Source organism: Podarcis erhardii, assembly GCF_964252035.2.
Source record: "Podarcis erhardii genome assembly, chromosome: 16".
NCBI lineage: Eukaryota > Metazoa > Chordata > Lepidosauria > Squamata > Lacertidae > Podarcis > Podarcis erhardii.
In genome coordinates, this window is record NC_138514.1 from 25,839,007 (window position 1) to 25,856,684 (window position 17,678).

The 17,678-nt window shown below is 45.5% G+C and overlaps 1 protein-coding gene and 1 long non-coding RNA gene across 2 annotated transcripts; one reads left to right on the forward strand and one right to left on the reverse strand.

Annotated features, from left to right (window-relative positions):
• Nucleotides 1–2,290: 2,290 nt before the first annotated feature.
• Nucleotides 2,291–11,221, reverse strand: LOC309331493 (caspase-1-like). Its single transcript, XM_081843705.1, has 9 exons — nucleotides 11,191–11,221; nucleotides 9,860–10,132; nucleotides 7,961–8,106; nucleotides 7,508–7,681; nucleotides 6,127–6,361; nucleotides 4,918–5,070; nucleotides 4,168–4,277; nucleotides 3,752–3,851; nucleotides 2,291–2,594 (listed from the first exon to the last, which is right to left on the reverse strand). The coding sequence occupies exons 1-8, from the start codon at nucleotides 11,195–11,197 to the stop codon at nucleotides 3,759–3,761; spliced, it is 1,191 nt and encodes a 396-aa protein (XP_081699831.1). The 5' UTR covers nucleotides 11,198–11,221; the 3' UTR covers nucleotides 2,291–2,594; nucleotides 3,752–3,758.
• Nucleotides 2,588–17,563, forward strand: LOC309331495. Its single transcript, XR_014151879.1, has 2 exons — nucleotides 2,588–3,135; nucleotides 17,334–17,563. It is a non-coding gene; the product is annotated as an uncharacterized lncRNA (long non-coding RNA).
• The last annotated feature ends 115 nt before the right edge of the window (nucleotides 17,564–17,678 follow it).

The window sequence follows — 17,678 nt, forward strand, 5'->3', positions numbered from 1 at the left end:
GCGCTATCTTTCTTCCTGAAATTTGGACTGAAAAAACAACTCGTGAGTAGAAGGAAATTTTGGCACTAAAAGTTTTATCATTGAATTTGAGTACGAGCGGGGGATGTGTTAAAAAGGAAGTCCACACTCCCCCCCCCCACCAAAAGACTTAAAGCAAGGAGAGGAGCACTAAGTCGGAAAGACTCTGGTGTTGAAAGGAGAAAGAACACTTTCATAAATTGGTTGAAAAAGTTACTTGTGCTGGAGTGAAGAGAGGGGAATCCCAGAGGTTTTGCTTTTGGCGGACCCCCCCCCGAACCCGGGCAGTGCCCTGCTTGGGAACCCGAGAGAAAAAACAAGGTGTTTGACAGCTGTCAAAAGAGCTGTCAAACGGACGTCAGTTTGGAAATTGAGTTAAAACTGTGTTATAACTATATTGTTGGGACTAAAAGTGTTACATTAAATTGACTGGAAACAAACTAATTCTGAATAACAAAGTAACGAACTGTTGGAAAAGAACTATGATGGAAATCCCCCTGGAGGGAACTAAAGACATTGCAATGGCTGCGGAAGGAAAACTACTGGCAGAGATAAAAAAAATGTTTTCCCTGGTGGGAGCTCTGCAAGAGCAGAGCTTAGCCATGAGAGATCAACTGATGACCTTCAATCTTAAACTAAACAAATCTGTTGGTGGAGCTAACCGGATGGAAAAAGAATCTGCAGCTGCAGAAAAAGAGACAACTTCAGAACTGGGGGAAAAAGAAGAAAAAGAAGAAGGAGTTCAGGAGGAAGAGAGCAATCAAATATCTGTAACTTTTGGGAGGAAAAGAAGTGAAAAAGACAACCAATGGATCATAAATCTGCAAAGAGAGAGAAAGATGGAAGTCCCTGGAACAACTGAAACATTAAGCTACGAAAGAACGAATAAGTATGATGGAGACTTCTTCTTTAAGCTGCAACATGGGAGATCTGTTGATCCTGGACAAAGACTGTTTTTGTTTGAAAAATATGAGGAACTGGTGACAGAATTCCTTCGAGAAGAGAAGATCAATAAAAAGGACTATAAACAAAATTGCTGGAGAGTGATTAACGGGGGCCTAAGGGCCTCTGATGTGAGAAATCCGGGTTAAATCTATCTTTTTTTCTTTGGGATATTAATGTGGGAAGGGGCAAATACCGGGACAGAGGGGGAGGGGAGTGCAGAGTGGTAAAAGTCTGGGGTTTAGAATAGAAATATTATTGTTTTTTGATTTAATATAAAGAGTAAGGAATTTGTGGGAGAGAAATTAGGCCGACCTTAGAGAAACAACTTAATATGTATAATGGGATTTAAAGTAAAAATGGATAAAGGATAAATTATAAGAAAAGATATGAATAATATTTAAGGGATTTGAACAAATAACTTGCTGAGATATTTAATGAAATGGGAAGGTGGCTGGGGGGGGGTGGGGGGAAGTCACTGAAAGAGGGTAATGATTGTAAGGGTATGAAACTACAGATATTCTGTTTTGTGTTTTGTGTTTATGATATATGTTTGTGTTTGTTTAAAAAATTTTGAAAATCCAATAAAAATATTTAAAAAAAAAAAAAGAGAAGTAGGAAGGAGGAGTCTCAGGTTGCTGGGGAAGGACCTAGGGAGGAGACTTAGAGAGTGCTGGGATGTCCCCACAACTGCCTCAGTGCAGCAAGACCTACTGGGAAAAGTTGCTGTGATCACTAGGCCTGCACTGTTTTGGTTTCTTTGAATAAGGAGTTAACTTCACTGACGCTGGGTGTTTGATTGCTGACCTATCTCCGGCTCCTGACACAAGCAAAAAGAAAAACTGAGCAGGGACACCACCACTGAATGAATCACCAAGCAACCATGACACAGCTTCTCTGCAAGTCAGCCTAATATTGACATCGCTTCCGTCTCCATAGCTGAGATATGTAAACCCAACCTGGTCAAAAGGATCACAATTAACTTGTGAGGTGATTTCTAAAACAGGCAGCAAGGCAAGGAGGTCCCTATGGATATAAGGGAACAGTCTAGATCTGTGTCACTTGACAGAAGGCCCAGAGCCGGACCTGGGTTCTATGATGGATTTGTAACATTAGGAACCACATAAAAAATGCTTTCTCAAAACCCAGTAAGTGTTTCACACTCCCACAATGAATGTTTGAGGGTCATTCTCTCGTTGCAGCCCTGCCAACTTTGAGAACACGATCGCAGTGGCTCCACCACAATTATCTAAGGTGCTTTCCACTAGAGGACAAGTCTCTTCCCCTGCAACAAATCCGGAAAGAGACGGCAATGGAAGGAGAAGAGGGAAAGGGTGAAGAATGTGTATTTTTTTAAGATCATGTACATGGGAAGTAGGAGATTCTGGCACAGGAAAAGCAGGTTCACTGGTCATTGTGTTACAATATTCTTTTTAAAAAAAAATATCTGTGAAGCAATTCTGTCAGAGGTAGTATGCCTCTGAATAATAGCAGTTGCTGGGAATCACAAGTGAGAAGAGTGTGGCTGCTGCAGTTATCTCCAGCTCTGGGGCTTCCCAGAAGAGACATCTGGTTGGTTGTGGGTGCTGGGCTAGCCCCTTTGGTCTGATTCAGCCACATGGCTCTTCTTAAATCTGTGAGGAGGGATGTGAAGAGGTGGTATCACTCAAGTGCAGAGAGAGATCATGATCATGATCAAGGATGTGCCGCAATAAGAGAGTTGGGAGGTGGAAGGAAGGTGTTCGAAGATGAGGTTAAGCAATGCTGCAGTCAGAACTTGCAAATACAGTCAAACCTCGGTTTTCAGACATCTCTGCTGTCGAATGCTTCAGAAGCCGAACGCTGAAAACCCATAAGTGAATGCTTCCGTTTTCAAACGCTCCTCAGAAGTCAAACGGCTTCTGAGACACATTTTTCAATTTTCCCCACTGAACTTGCTGGCAGCCCTTTGATCCTTGGTTTTTGAACATTTCAGAAGTTGAATGGATTTCTGGAATGGATTATGTTCGAAAACCGAGGTTCCACTGTATATGATTGTCCACGGCAGCTGGGAGGGACTCAATTCAAAATGCTGCCCATCGCCTGCAGGAGAGAGAAGAAAAGGAAATTGAGGAACACCTCCTGATGTTCTGCAGCCATTCTCCACAATAATACAGAAGGCTCAACATTTGTCAGGTGATTCCGGGTGCTCAGCAGCCCTGTGTGGATACAACCACCCTGCAAAGTAGGCCTGTGTTATATCCTCCCATGGGGACTCCTGAGACTGAGATAGAGGGGCTTGTCTAAATACACCAAATGATGTCAGGGCAGAGACTGGAACTGGGGACCCCCTGCTATATAGCACACCGCACAATCCTAACCAGGCCCACTCAGATGTTAATCCTTTTGAATACAATGAGTCTTGCTCCTAGGTAAATAGGGTCAGGATTACAGCCTTTGCCTATTCGCTACACTACAGAAATGTTTCTTACTTGGTTTTATTCAGTTCTACATTTATACCCCACCGTTCCTCCAAGGCATACAAAGTTCTCCCCATTTTAGTCCCACAACAACACTGTGAGGTAGGTTAGACTAAGCAAGAGACAGCAATTGGCCCAAGGTCACCCCGTGAGCTTCTTGGTGGAGCGGGGATTTGAACCCTGATCTCCCAGGTCCAGAACAAACACTCTAACCACTACACCATAGTGGCTAATAAGCCTCCAGACTTGCCTGTTCCTCACACTGTTGCCCCAACACAGACGCACACACCCTGGCAAATCCAGTTAGCAAGAGGGGAAGCAGAGGCACTTACTCAAGTTTTAGTGCCCCGGGAAAAGGTAGAGCTTTTTGGTCAGGGTGGTTCGGTCCTTGGAGGGCATCTGGTACGGTTTATTTCCAAAGGACTGCATGACCTGCAATGCAGAGGTGGAGAGAGTTCACAGCAGGTCATTCCTCCAAAACAATAATAATAAAGAAATGAAAAGGGGGGGGGGGAATAGTATCCCTGTCCAGCTGGAGAAAAGACTAGCTCCTAGAACTTCCATGCACTCTTGCAAAAAGACTAGTTTATTTATTTTACATTAAATAAGAATTAATGAAGGCTGGCTGAAAAATAAGAATTAAGAAAGGCGGAAGCAACATCAGAGCTTTGCTCTCTGGCTTGAGCCCTGAAGAGGGAGCTTTGCCTTGCCCGGGGTTAGAGCAGGACACGGCCTTAGCAGGGCATACCTTTCTGAAGATCTCTTCCAGGTTGCAGTCCCAGGCATATTCCTTGATATGTTTGATCAGCTGCGTGATGAAGAGAGATCCATTTTGGGGGCTTCTCCAGGATACATTATCTGTCAAGGAAACATGAACGTATGACGCTTAGGGCTAGATGAATCTCTGAACTGTTGGTTTATCTCAGTTCCTCATTTTTCTAAGAGTTGTCAGCCGGCAACTCTGGGTGGTTAATGCTAACACAGCATCTGAGGCTGACCAGGGCAGCTTATCCAGTTGCCAGTGAACAAGGCTAGATGATAACTTGCGACCAGTTTACCTACAAAATCACCTTACCCCATTATCTGCCCACTCCACTGCTTTGATCAATGGAACTGGCACTGTTAGAGAAGTGCTACATAATATTTGTTTTCCCTTTGTAAAAAGTTGATCTTTTAGTATGGCAGCACCTCCACTTTGGAACTCCCTGCCTCTTGATAATCAGGCAGCCGCCTTCACTGTACTCTTTTTGGCACCTGCTAAAAACATTTTTGTTTGGACAAATCTACCCAGGTGTTTAGTAGGCTTATGCGGGGCTTCATCTATTTTTAGTCTATTTGGTATCTTAACTCTTCAAAAGCATTTAAGTTATTGTTCTTAATTTTTCTTCTTGGTAATTGTATTTTTTTGTACTCTTTGTAAACTTCTGTGAGAGGTGTTGTTTTTCAGTCAAGCAGTGTATTTATGAAACTAAAAAACAAGACCACCAGAGCCGCTTGCCTGGGGTTGTGGAATAGAGGCAGATGAAGTCGCTTTCCACGTGGACTTTGTGAATGGCATCGCTCTCAAAGTCTTCTTCCTGCCACTGGACAGGGCTGAGGGGGGCGGCCGAAGGTGTTGCTGAGTCGCTCACAAATGCAAATCCTTTATTCACTGGGGAAACAAAAGGAAAGAGCCTCTGTCAGGACTCTACAGTACCCCTCTTTCCTGGAATCATCACCACCTGTTGCTCAAATTTCATAGGGAATCCTGAGGTCATCTCCCAGTGTTTTCCATGTTCTGACCGGCCCTGTCAGCGGTTTATTTGTGACAGAATGCAGTTGCGGGGTTGGCTTGTGCAGCGTGGAGCACTGCTGAGGTGCTGAAGGGCTGCTGTGCCTTTAATCAAAAGCTTCCTGCTTGCTGGTTTTGCGCCTTTTATTGGCGACCATTCAGTTGAGACCAGAGAGACATGTGAGGAATTGCCCCGGAATCTGTCAACTACTCTTCCCCATTACACGAGGGAAGGGGAGATTCAGAATGGCTTCCTTGCATTGATTTTCCTGTTGTAGTGAAATGGTGCTATTTATTCTAGAAATTAATTAAATCCAGTTAATACAGGCCCCTACTCCCCACATTACTGCATGTGGAAACAGAAACTGACTAATTCAGGGGCAATTCTTTCTTTCTCTTTTTTTATAAGTTTTTTTTATTCAAAATTAAAACAAAACATATTATCCAAAAACATATCATCCTTGTTCCCCCCCCCCATTTTCCCTCCCCCCCCACCCTCCCACACAAAACCCACCCACCCCCGCCCCTGACTTCTCTCAGTTCCAGTCTTTGGTTTCTCTGAGACTGCTGTTTTCTGCATGTTACAAAGTTGTATAGATCCTCAAACTATTTAGCTGATCAGGGGCAATTCTTTTGATCCTGTTGACCAGGACCCAATAAAACAGCCAGTGCCCCCCAACAGAATTGGTCTCCTAGAGAAAACATGCTGCTGTCCCATCATCCCCAGTCTGCCCTCAGCCAACCACCTTCCTCCTGGCCGCCAATCAGGGATTGGCTCTGCTCATTATTGCCTCTGGCTCCCCCTACTGTTGGGCTCCCTACCTTCCACCCTACCAGTCCCAAAGACCACCACTACTTCCTGCTTAACCACAGAGGTGCCTTGCGCTACATCCCAGGCAGGCGGAGGGAATCCCGGGTTCAACACCCCCCACGTACCCCCACGGCAGGCCTGGATGACGATGACCTTGGGCTTCCCCCACAGAGCCGGGCAGTTCTTGTTGTTGAAGGTGGAGAAGACAGTGTCCACGGAGAGGAGATCTGGGCACGAGTCCTCATGCTTCACCCCACACAGGCCTTCCCGGAGGCCGTGAGACATGAGCACCACAAAGGTGCTGTCGGACGTCTTGTGTTCCTCCTGGGCTGCGAAGCTCTTTAAGCACGTGGCCATGTCCTGCAAGCAGAGAGAAGGGGGTGTTGAGTCGGCAGCAAAAGGGCAGATTGCTTAGCTAAATGGGAAGAAGAGGGGCAGCTTCTACACCTAGAACCCCCCTCATGTCCAATGCTGCCTTGCAGATTTGCTTGGCTTCAACTCTCAGCAGTTGGGAGTTAGATGATATCTTTAATGCACCACACTGATCATCCCTGCCTTATGTCTGGAGTAAAGGTGGGATTGAAAATTTATTTCTTTATTTATTTGTTTGTTTTCGATACCCCCCCCCCCCGCTTTCCTCCAAGGAGTTCAAAGTGGCACACACACACCCATTTTATCCTCATAACAACCCTGTGAGGCAGATTAGGCTGAGAAGCAGTGACGTACCCCTAAGGTCACCCAGTGAGCTACATGGTCAAATAGTCCAACACTCTAACCACTACACCGCACTGCCAGGATTTAAGCACAGGGAACCTAATGTGCTTATTCTACTATGTTTATCCTACATTGAACAGGGGGTTGGACTGAGTGGTATCTATGGTACTTTCCAGCTCTGTGACATACTAGAATATATTAATAGAATATATACAGTAGAATCTTGGTTTTCGAACGTAATCCATTCCAGAAGACTGTTTAACTTCCGAAATGTTCGAAAACTGAGGATCAATGGGCGGCCGGCAAAATCCATTGAAAACATGGAGAAACACATCTCAGAAGCCATTCGACTTCTGAGGCGCGTTCGAAAACAAGGAATTACTTCTGGGTTTTCGGCGTTTGGGTTCCGAATCATTCAGCTTCTGAGACACTCGAAAATCAAAGTTCCACTGTATTACGAAGCTTTTTCTGCATCTCAGTCCTAGCTGCTCTGCGTATCACCACAAGGTTTCTGACTCCGTCGGGCCTCAGGGTTTGTGTCTCTGTGTGTGAAGGAACGAAACTGCTGTGCTATTTGGTTGTTATAAAATGTTTGGCTTCTGTTTTGGAGGCTGTTTTGAGCAGGAATTTCAGGGAGTTTCCAGGAAGGAAGTTTGATGGCTAAAGGGAAATGAAACCTAAAGATTTAAAGGGAAGAGGCTTCTGGGGTAAAGAGAAGGTTAACAGGCTTTTTGGAGGATGGAAACTGAAAGCGCTTTGGAAAACTCCCCCACCACCACCACAACCACCTACTTGTGAGCATAAGTTGGTCTCGGTTTCCACTCTGTATCCCAGTCCTTCCAGGAGAAGCTTCATCTGGGCCAGATCCACCTCGGCTCCTTCCCTTTTGCTACAGTGCTCAAAATCAATGTTGCAGATGACCAAGGCCAGTCGGGTACGTGTCTTTTTGTCCTTGATCGGGTAGATCTGCCAGGGAAGAAAAGTCAGGCTCACTGAAATCTGGGTTAAGGAGCCTTATCACACTTCTAGCTAGGCCAAAGCACTCAAGAGGAGCACAGAGCAGGGCTGGTGAGAGGAGGGGCCTGGGGAGAGTCTGAGGCCTCGAGGGCCGCATTCAACTCTCTGGCCTGAGTCCCCCAACCCACAAACCTCACCTTCAGCAAGAGCGCAGGGAGTGAAATGGCACCTGGATTTAGCCAGGTCTGCCCACACCTCATTGTGACTGCGCACTTGGTCCTTCCTCACCTCATCCTTTTCCTCAGCTTGTATTTTCTGAAAGTGGTCCAGGGGGCAAAGCGTGAGCCCGTTGCTGGTCTCCTGCAGCTGGGCTGCTTTTGCTGGGGCGGCAGCCCTTGGGCCGACTTCCTGGTGTGGCAAATGAGCCTGTTGCTCTGGGGACAAGAGAAATTTGGGTACCGGGTTAAACCTTTGGATGCTGTTGAGGATCACAGAAAGTATCTGTAAATATTCTGAATTTGGTTACATCATTTGGCTCCTTTTGGAAGGAGAACAGAATGCAATAGTAATTATAATAATATAGATTATAGTAATAGTGATAATAATAATAATAATCTACTATATACATTTTTAAGTGGCTTGTCTATTTGGCCATCTGTTCTCTATGGATTTGGCCCCCTCTCAAGATATTGCCATCAAACTCTACATCAGAGCTCCTGAGGTGGGAGCTAGGTGGTCTTTGTAAACGTTTGGGTGCCATTTTGGATCAAGATGGTGGACCATAACACGATTTTTGGTGTGACATTGCCTGGTTTTTGGTTCCAAACATGTGTGTGTGTGTGTGTGTGTGTGTGCGTGGAGAGAGAGAGCGCGCGCTTTTTTACGCCCAGTCTGAGTACCACCCCCCCTCTACTCTTAAACACCAGGCTGATTTCCCAAGGTTTATTTTCTACCAAAGACTCAGATGGAGCCTCTTCCTGTCAGTGACACTAGAGAGGTTTTTTTTTTGGGGGGGGGGGGGAATGCAGAGCTGCTTCGTGCCTCCCATCTGTGGGTGGGGAGAATAAAAGGGAGTACCTATAGGATGAGACGATGTGTCACAACCAACCGAAATAAGGAAGGCGGCTGCATTTCGTGTGACTGGGACTCGATAGTTCAACAGGTACAGGTGCATTCCTAAGGAGCTATACGGAAAAGACCACAAGGAAATGTCACTTGTGCTGAGGTTTCCTTTCCACACTGATCATCGGTTTTCCCCACCCCAAAACTGGCCAGACTCATTAAGAAAATTAGGGCACAGATGGGACTTGAGGGTGGCTGGGGAAATACACTGTAAGGGGGAATGTCTGGCCTTTATCCAAGGCAGGAGAACCAGAACTGCCAGTGGCGCCAGCTGCATGAACTGCAAGTTTATGAACTTGTGCATGAGGTTGCTCTTCCCCTCCTCCCTCCTCCTCTCTTTTTCCTCATGCATCATGCCTTTTTCAATTGGGACCTTGAAAGCGACTCCAAGAGCCTTTTGGACTTCAAGGGTCAGGTATAAATGTCATCATCAAATCAATAAATCAGGCCACACTTTATTTATTATTTAAACAGTGACTCCCAAATGTTTTTGGACCATCCCCCCTTAGTTCCATACACTCATCCCCAATGCCTCCTACCCTATGAAAAGCATTATGCAGGACATCAGTTTACATGACCCACTAGATAATAATGCAATAAAATGCCAAACAGTAACCACCAATTGCGCATTTATTCAAAATCCAATTAAAGCTATTTAATTAATTCAACAAAATTAACCCGGTTGATCCTTTTCAAAGTCTGTTAGTCTCCCCCTTGCTGCCCCCTTGTCTCTTATTGCCCCCCTGGGTAATCCTCTCTCCCTCCAGGGGGCGCCACCACCCAGTTTGGGAACCACTGGTTTAAACAATGCATTTAAATTGAATTTAGCTGGACTGTAGTTCTTAAAATTTAAATATCTGCATAAACAATCTAAGGAGAGAAATCTGTGACACAGTTGGTTCACGCGTCTGGTTGTTAACCAGAAGGTTGGTGGTTCAAGCCCACCCAGGGATGTCTGTGGGCAAAAAGATTCCTCCATTGCAGGGGGTTGGACTAGATGACCTTCAAGGTCCCTTCCAACTCTAGAATTCTATGAACTGCTAAACTGGTTATTTAAATAAGCACCTGGCGGACGGACTTGAAGCCTCAGTTCTTCAGCCAAGAAGCTGTCTTGGCACCGGAGGGCCTGGATGAAGATCTGGCTGGCTTTGGACCCCTTCCTCCTTACGTGGTCAATCAAGATCCTTGCCTGGTCCTGCTTCTTCGTTTCCCCCTTCACCTCATCCGCCTCCTCCTCGTTCAGGACTCCATCCTGGAGAAGCCTATCGAGGAGCTGGCTGATGAGAGACTTGTTAGCACAGGTCACAAACTCTCTGCGGATTTCCTTCAGCTTCTCATCTGCAAGGAAAATCAGGTCACCAAAATTGGCCCGAGGTGCAGGAACGTAGGAAGTTGTCATGTACAAAGTGAGACCCATAGGGCCCTCTAGCTCAGTACTGTCTACACTGGCCGGCAGCAGCTCCCCAGGGTAAAAAAACCCACCATGCCAGGCTAACTCTCGCAGCCACTGGGCAGGCTTGGGGCACAGAAGGTTCATAGGGCTGACGCAGCCCTTGGTGGGTGTATCCCCCCCCCCAAAGCTGGTTGGGTGGGCATTCAGTGAGGGGACCCAGGATGCAGTGGCAAGGCCAGGCCAGGCTCCAGGGCCCAGAGACCCCTGGCAGCAGGCAAAGCAGAATCCCTACTGGGGGGGCTGGTTTGTGCCCCCCCCAAAAAACATGCTATCAGGGCTACAGCCCGCCTGCCCCTCCCACTATGCCCCTGCTCATGACTCTACATCAACGGCTGATTTTAAAAGTTGGCTGCCTTATACTGAGTCAGACCGCTGGTCCAGCCAGTTCAGTATTGCCCACCCTGGCTAGCTGCAACACCCCAGAAAATATTAGGGGGGAAAGTGCACTGAAATGCACATTCATGCAGAGGCTTTTTCCGTTTTTGCTTTGACTTGCAAAATGTATGCAGAAATGGGGTGAGCCAAGACTGGAGAAATGAGAAAGTGGAAAAAATGACACGTGTGGCGCTTCTGTCCCTTTCCTAGCAGAGCATCGCCCTCAACGTGTTTCAGGAACACGGGGCAAGGTGCACAAGGAAGAGGAGGCTAACGTTAACACACACAAAGAGAGAGAGAGAATGAGGGAAGGAGGGAAGGAGGGAGAGAGCGCTGTCAGTCCAGGCTGAGAGCAACGCCGCCGTTCGCCAGAAATGGAAAGGAAGGGATCCAGCGGATCAAGTTTCCTTCCTGCTGTGAGCATCTTTTGGAGGATGCCGAGGGAGGGAGGGAGGGAGGGAGGGAAAGACAAAGCGCAGTCAGCCTGGTCCCCACGCTGCCTCCTTCCGTAGTGACCGATCGCCCCTTTTAGCAGAAGGAAAGAGGGGGAAAGTTTGCGCGATCTTACCCGCCATGGCCCCTCAAGGCTCAACCAACACACCGTGATTGTGAAAGTAAAACAAAGTCCTGCTAGCAAGGGGTGGGGAAGGGGCTGGCCCAGACGAGCGGCTGCCTCCTGGTGGAGGAGATGCCGGGAAAGCCAGTGACTGAAACATATTATCTGATAATATGAGGAATATAATTAATATTTTAGAAAAGTTACAAGTGAATATCAATACAGAAGCAGTTTTGATATTTGTAGACGCGGAGAAAGCCTTTGACAACATCTCTTGGAGTTTTATGAAGAAAAATCTTCAGGGGATGGGGGTAGGACAAAACTTTGAAAACGGTATAGGTGCGATTTATTCTGAGCAAAAGGCTAAACTGCTAGTTAATAATGTGGTGACAGAAGAGTTTAGGATTGAGAAAGGGACACGACAAGGCTGCCCAATTTCCCCATTACTTTTTATTTCAGTCTTGGAAGTTCTGCTTAACATGATAAGAAGGGACCCCTTGATACAGGGCATTCAGGTCGGAGTTAAACATTACAAACTTAAAGCTTTTGACATTACAGGAGCCAATAGCTAGCACTAAGAGGGCATTAGAACTAATCCAGGACTTTGGTCAAGTGGCAGGATTTAAGTTAAACAAGACAAAAACTAAGGTTTTGGAAAAAAATCTGACCCCGATCGAAAGAGAAAGGTTTCAGGAGACAGATTTAACATTGGTAAAGAAGGTAAAATACCTGGGGGTGAATATGACTTCTAAGAATGTTAATTTATTTAAAGATAATTATGAAAAATGCTGGTCAGAAGTGAAAAAAGATTTGGAAATTTGGACAAACTTGAAGCTTTCCTTGCTAGGCCGAATTGCTGTTATTAAGATGAATGTATTGCCGAGAATGCTGTTTTTGTTTCAATCTTTGCAAATTATTGATAAGATGGATTGTTTCAAGAGGTGGCAAAGAGATATTTCTAGATTTGTCTGGCAGGGCAAAAAGCCCAGAATAAAATTTAAGATACTTACAGATACTAAAGATAGAGGGGGATTTGCCCTGCCAGATTTGAAACTTTATTATGAATCAGCAGCCTTTTGCTGGTTGAAGGAATGGCTACTTCCTGAGAACACAGATATCTTAGACCTTGAAGGTTATGATAATGCATTTGGATGGCATGCATATTTGTGGTACGGCAAGGTTAAAGTACATAAGGCTTTTAAAAACCATATTGTCAGGAAAGCATTGTTCAATGTATGGTCGAGATATAAAGATTTTTTGGAAAGTAAAACCCCAAGGTGGCTCTCACCTATGGAAGCGAAAGCTTTGAAAAAACTTAATATGGAGACTAAATGGCCAAAGTATTGGGAAATTTTGGAAGAGGAAGGTGACAAATTGAAATTGCAGAGTTACGAGAAGCTTAAAGATAAGGTGCGAGACTGGTTACATTATTTCCAAATAAGAGAGGTCTATAACCAAGATAAAAAAGTGGGCTTCCAGGTGGAAAAATCAAAGTTAGAGACAGAATTGTTAGAACCCAATGCTAAGATATTGTCAAGAATGTACAATTCGCTGTTGAAATGGAATACTGAGGAAGAAACGGTAAAATCTGCTATGATAAAATGGGCACAAGATATAGGATATAACATTATGTTCGCTGACTGGGAGAAGTTGTGGGCCACTGGGATTAAATTTACAGCATGTAATGCCTTAAGAGAGAATATTATGAAAATGATGCATAGGTGGTACATGACCCCAGTCAAGCTTGCAAAAATCTATCATCTGCCCGACAATAAATGTTGGAAATGTAAAGAAACTGAAGGTACATTCTTTCACCTTTGGTGGACATGCCCAAGGATTAAGGCTTTCTGGGAGATGATATATAATGAACTAAAAAAGGTACTTAAGTACACCTTCCCTAAGAAACCAGAGGTCTTTCTCCTGGGCATAGTCGGCCAATTGGTGTTAAAGAAGGATAGAACTTTCTTTATGTATGCAACAGCAGCAGCAAGAATTCTCATAGCAAAGCATTGGAAGACACAAGATGTACCCACTCTGGAAGACTGGCAGATGCAAGTAATGGAGTATATGGAGATGGTGGAAATGACTGGCAGAATCCGAGACCAGGGAGAAGAGTTGGTGGAAGAAGACTGGAAGAAATTTAAAATCTATTTACAGAAACTGCAAAATTTTTGAATGTTAATGACGTTGGAATGAAACGAAGTGGTTCTAGCAATATGGTTAGAAGTTATAATATGTGAGGATAAATAATTAAGGGTAAATTAAGAGGGTATGAATTTGCTGAACAAATTTTCAAATGGAATACAAAAAAGGGAGGTGCGAGGAAGTCATGAAAATAAGTGGTACAATATTTGAAAGAGAGATTTTTATTTTTTCCTTTTAAATTTTGGTTTTTGTCTTTTTGTTAGTTTGTGTGTTTTTGTTTTGTAAATTTCTTTTTGTAAAACTTAATAAATATTATTTTTAAAAAAATGAAACATAGGAACCAGCTCCTGGGACTGAGGTCCCTTCGCCCCCCCCTAAAATATTTGAGCACCACCCCAAGTTGATGGGCATTGCCATTCAAATGTCATGCTTGTGCCGCATCATGTGATTGATTTTGTGGGGCGGGGCTTAACCCCCCCCACACACTATATTTTATTTAAGTTGGCACCCCCGGGCTAAAGTAGCCCTGCAGGGAGGTCTCTTCATGGTCCGGCCTGCCTCTCTATCCCAGGGGCCAGGCAGTTTCCCGGGGTGCTAAAGCACAAGACGCAGCTGGTGGCAGAGAGGTACCAACTTGAATAAGATATTGGGCGGGGAGGGGGGAGGTAAGCCCCACTCCACATAATTGATCACATGACGCATTGACGGATGCCGGCTCTGACCACTCAATCTCCAAAAGCACATCTGCATCAGCATCACCCAAACAAGCTCTGCAAAGCCAGCCTGCTCTGAGGAGCGGCCCTTTGCTTGCCCAGTTGTGGGACTTGGGATGCTTCTCGCGCAAATAGTTGTGCCCGCTGTACGTTCCGGAAGGAAGATGCAGCTGATGTGTGTCTCTCTCCCTTTTTAATTTTTTAAAAATGTGTTTAGATTTGAAACATGCCGTCAGCACAGAGGGAGCGGCAAGGAGAAAGGAGAGAAGCATGGATGATAAAGCAGAAGGCAATACATCAGGAAGGGAGTATCTCGGGAACTCAATAAAGGAAAGGATGTGAAGTTGGAAATTATTAATATTGCCCACTATAGTGATTTTTACCAGGAAGAAGTGGTTTCAGGCGTTATTTGTTCATTTTGTTGTTGTTTAGTCGTGTCCGACTCTTCGAGACCCCATGGACCAGAGCACGCCAGCCACTCCCGTCTTCCACTGCCTCCCGCAGTTTAGTCAAACTCATGCTGGTAGCTTCGAGAACACTATCCAACCATCTTGTCCTCTGTCGTCCCCTTCTCCTTGTGCCCTCCATCTTTCCCAACATCAGTGTCTTTTCTAGGGAGTCTTCTCTTCTCATGAGGTGGCCAAAGTATTGGAGCCTCAGCTTCATGATCTGTCCTTCCAGTGAGCACTCAGGGCTGATTTCCTTAAGAATGGAGAGGTTTGATCTTCTTGCAGTCCATGGGACTATGGATCACTGCCTTGCCATGGTGAAGGGGCTTGAATAACTCAGAGAAACTATGAACTATGCCGTGCAGGAGACAATTACTGTGCAATAAAAGTCAATGATGATGATATAAACTATGAACAGGTGTGGCAACATGAAACTATTGGGCCATATTCAACTAAATAATTGTGTGAGCAGAATGACTTCCACTTGCACAATGGAGCTTACACTCTTCTCTTCTCATGAGGTGGCCAAAGTATTGGAGCCTCAGCTTCACGATCTGTCCTTCCTGTGAGCACTCAGGGCTGATGTCCTTAAGAATGGATAGGTTTGATCTTCTTGCAGTCCATGGGACTCTCAAGAGTCTCCTCCAGCACCATAATTCAAAAGCATCAATCCTTCGGCGATCAGCCTTCTTTATGGTCCAGCTCTCACTTCCATACATCACTACTATTTGTTCATAATGCGTTACAAAAGTCCACCAGATGGCAGCACGGTTCAGTAGTTTAACAGCTCCTTGCAGAGAAGGGAAAAACTGGCAGGGAGATTTTTTGCTGCTTTTCCTACCTGATGGAGGCTAAACCAGTGTGGCTCTTGAAAGAGATTGAGCACCCAAGAAGCAACGAAGGCAGAATGGTCAGCAGCCAAATGGAGTTGCAACTGTGGAAAGAAGCCCAGTAAGGAATGCTGATCTCAGCAAAAATGGCAGCTGTAAAGGAAGCAATTGGGGAAAGGGGCAAGCAGCGAGACCCGAGAGCCATAGATTTATTATTGATGTTGTCATTTCTTCTTGGTCAGGAACGCATTGTGGTTTTCCCTACTGGAATAAATGGAAATCATAACCTCATTATGTGAATGCTTGCCTAACAAACCATTTCTCAGAAACACATTGTGCTTGGATTGTGGGACCTGCAAACAGCATTAAGGAAAGAGGGCCATAATATAGCATGCAAGTGATTCCAAGGGTGGGATTGTCCTCTTCTGACTTGAGAAACTTACTTCAATAAGCGGATTGCTGATCAGGTTCATGGGAGCTCAGGTGGTGCTTCTTAGATATGGAACGAGAAGGTTCAGCTCTTCCTGACTCCAGTGGATCTTTAAGCTTTGAAGGGTTAGAATATGAGAGGGTCTCTTGGCAGGAAAGAGCCATGTGCAACATTCCATTTGTCACAACCATGAAGCATATGGAAACTGCCATCAGTATGGGATTTGGGCCTCTGAAACGGAAGAGTTGTGAGGCACAAGTACTGGCAACGGTGTACAGTCCCTTCACTAAGGTCTTGCAAAAAAACCTAATAGTGGTATCTTGGGATTTAAGTTATTTGATGTTTTACCCACTCTTCCTTAAGCAGTAAGAAAAGCACATTATCTTCTCCAAGCTTCCTCAGAACCAGCAAGGGAGAATGGGCAGAGTCTTGCCCATGTTATGTCATAATAGGTATGAACCCCAAAGGTTCATTCTTGCTTCATTTATGTGGAAAGCATTTTGCCAGGAAAGGTAGACTGTGCAAGAGGGAAATCCTCTCTGCCAGATCTACACTCACACAAAACATTGTGCAATGTGATAGCAAGGAATCTACCCATTTCCAGCTAAACCCGTCTAATGTCTCCATAAACTATCCTTTCAAAGGGTGAGTCTGTCATAGAATCATAGAGCCAGCCAGGGAGAATGAGCAGAGTTTTTCTAGCTAAACCCAGTGACAGGTTTTTTTGGGGGGGGTGTATATGGTTTATTCACCTATTTACATCTTCAGTCTGCATGGAGGGAGTCCAGATCTTGCAGCATGGTCATTTCAGGTGGGGCTTGTCCCCCACAGCAGTGCAGCCCTGGAGTCCAAGACATCTCTCCCACTTCCCAGCACACCTTGCTAAAGACTCTTTTCCTGTCACTTCAAACTCTGGCTGCAACTGGGCATTTTTACAGGAAAGTGGACACTAAAAGTGAACCAGCTACCCAAGGCATATTCTGCATATCCAGTCCATCCTGTGCAGAAACAAGAGCATGGATGCAAGGAATGTCTTGATTCCTTTGGGAATACAGCAAGCCCACAACTTTCACACATTTAACTTGTGCACTTTCAGCTTTATGAGCTTGAAAAAAGTTTTTAAAACAATAAAAAGGACGGAAAAGGGGCAGGCATCCCTCCATTGTCAGAGGTAGGAAACCTCTCAATACCATCTGCTGGTAATAAGACTTCTAAGTTTTCAGAGTGACAAATCTGGAAGCCTTCTGTTCCAATTTATCCTCTACCACAAAGGCACCCAGCATGGGGTATACAGGTTTGTTGTCCTCATAACAGCAGCTATGCAGGACCTTTGGCCCTCCAGATGTTGCTGAACGAAAACTCCCACCAGCCCCAGCAAGCGGGGCCAATGGCCCAGGTTGACAGGGGTTGCCTGCAGCAACATCTGGAGGGGCAGAGGCTCCCCCCAGCTGCCAGTGCCATACAGGGTTGTAGAACCCTCAAGGTCACTTGAGTAAGATGTTGCGCCTTCAGTATTAATGTGGGGAAGAGACTGTGGCAGGTGAGAGAGGCATTTCTAAATTCCTTTTCCTTTTCTCTCTTCTGCCAGCGTCCTCTGTGGCGATCGTTGGCCCTGGGTGCCGCTGTGAACAGGAGATCATGTTCAGCAGCAGTCTGGAGGCAGCTTCCCTTTACCTCGCCTTTGAACCCCTCCACAGTCACACCACCCCTTTTCCTTCAAAAGAACCCGCTGCCTTTTCTGCTGGGTGGGTGCCCATCTCCTCCTGTAACTTGGCCAAAGTCCTTCGAACAGAAATAAATTCCTATCTGCAACCTCCACTTCTCTCTCCTACTTCTATTACAAGCTCGTTCATCTTGATGGGGGCCACATTCTTTTGTGGGCAATCATCTGGCAGGAGGCAGAGTGCATGCCAGTACCAGGTGGAACAATAGA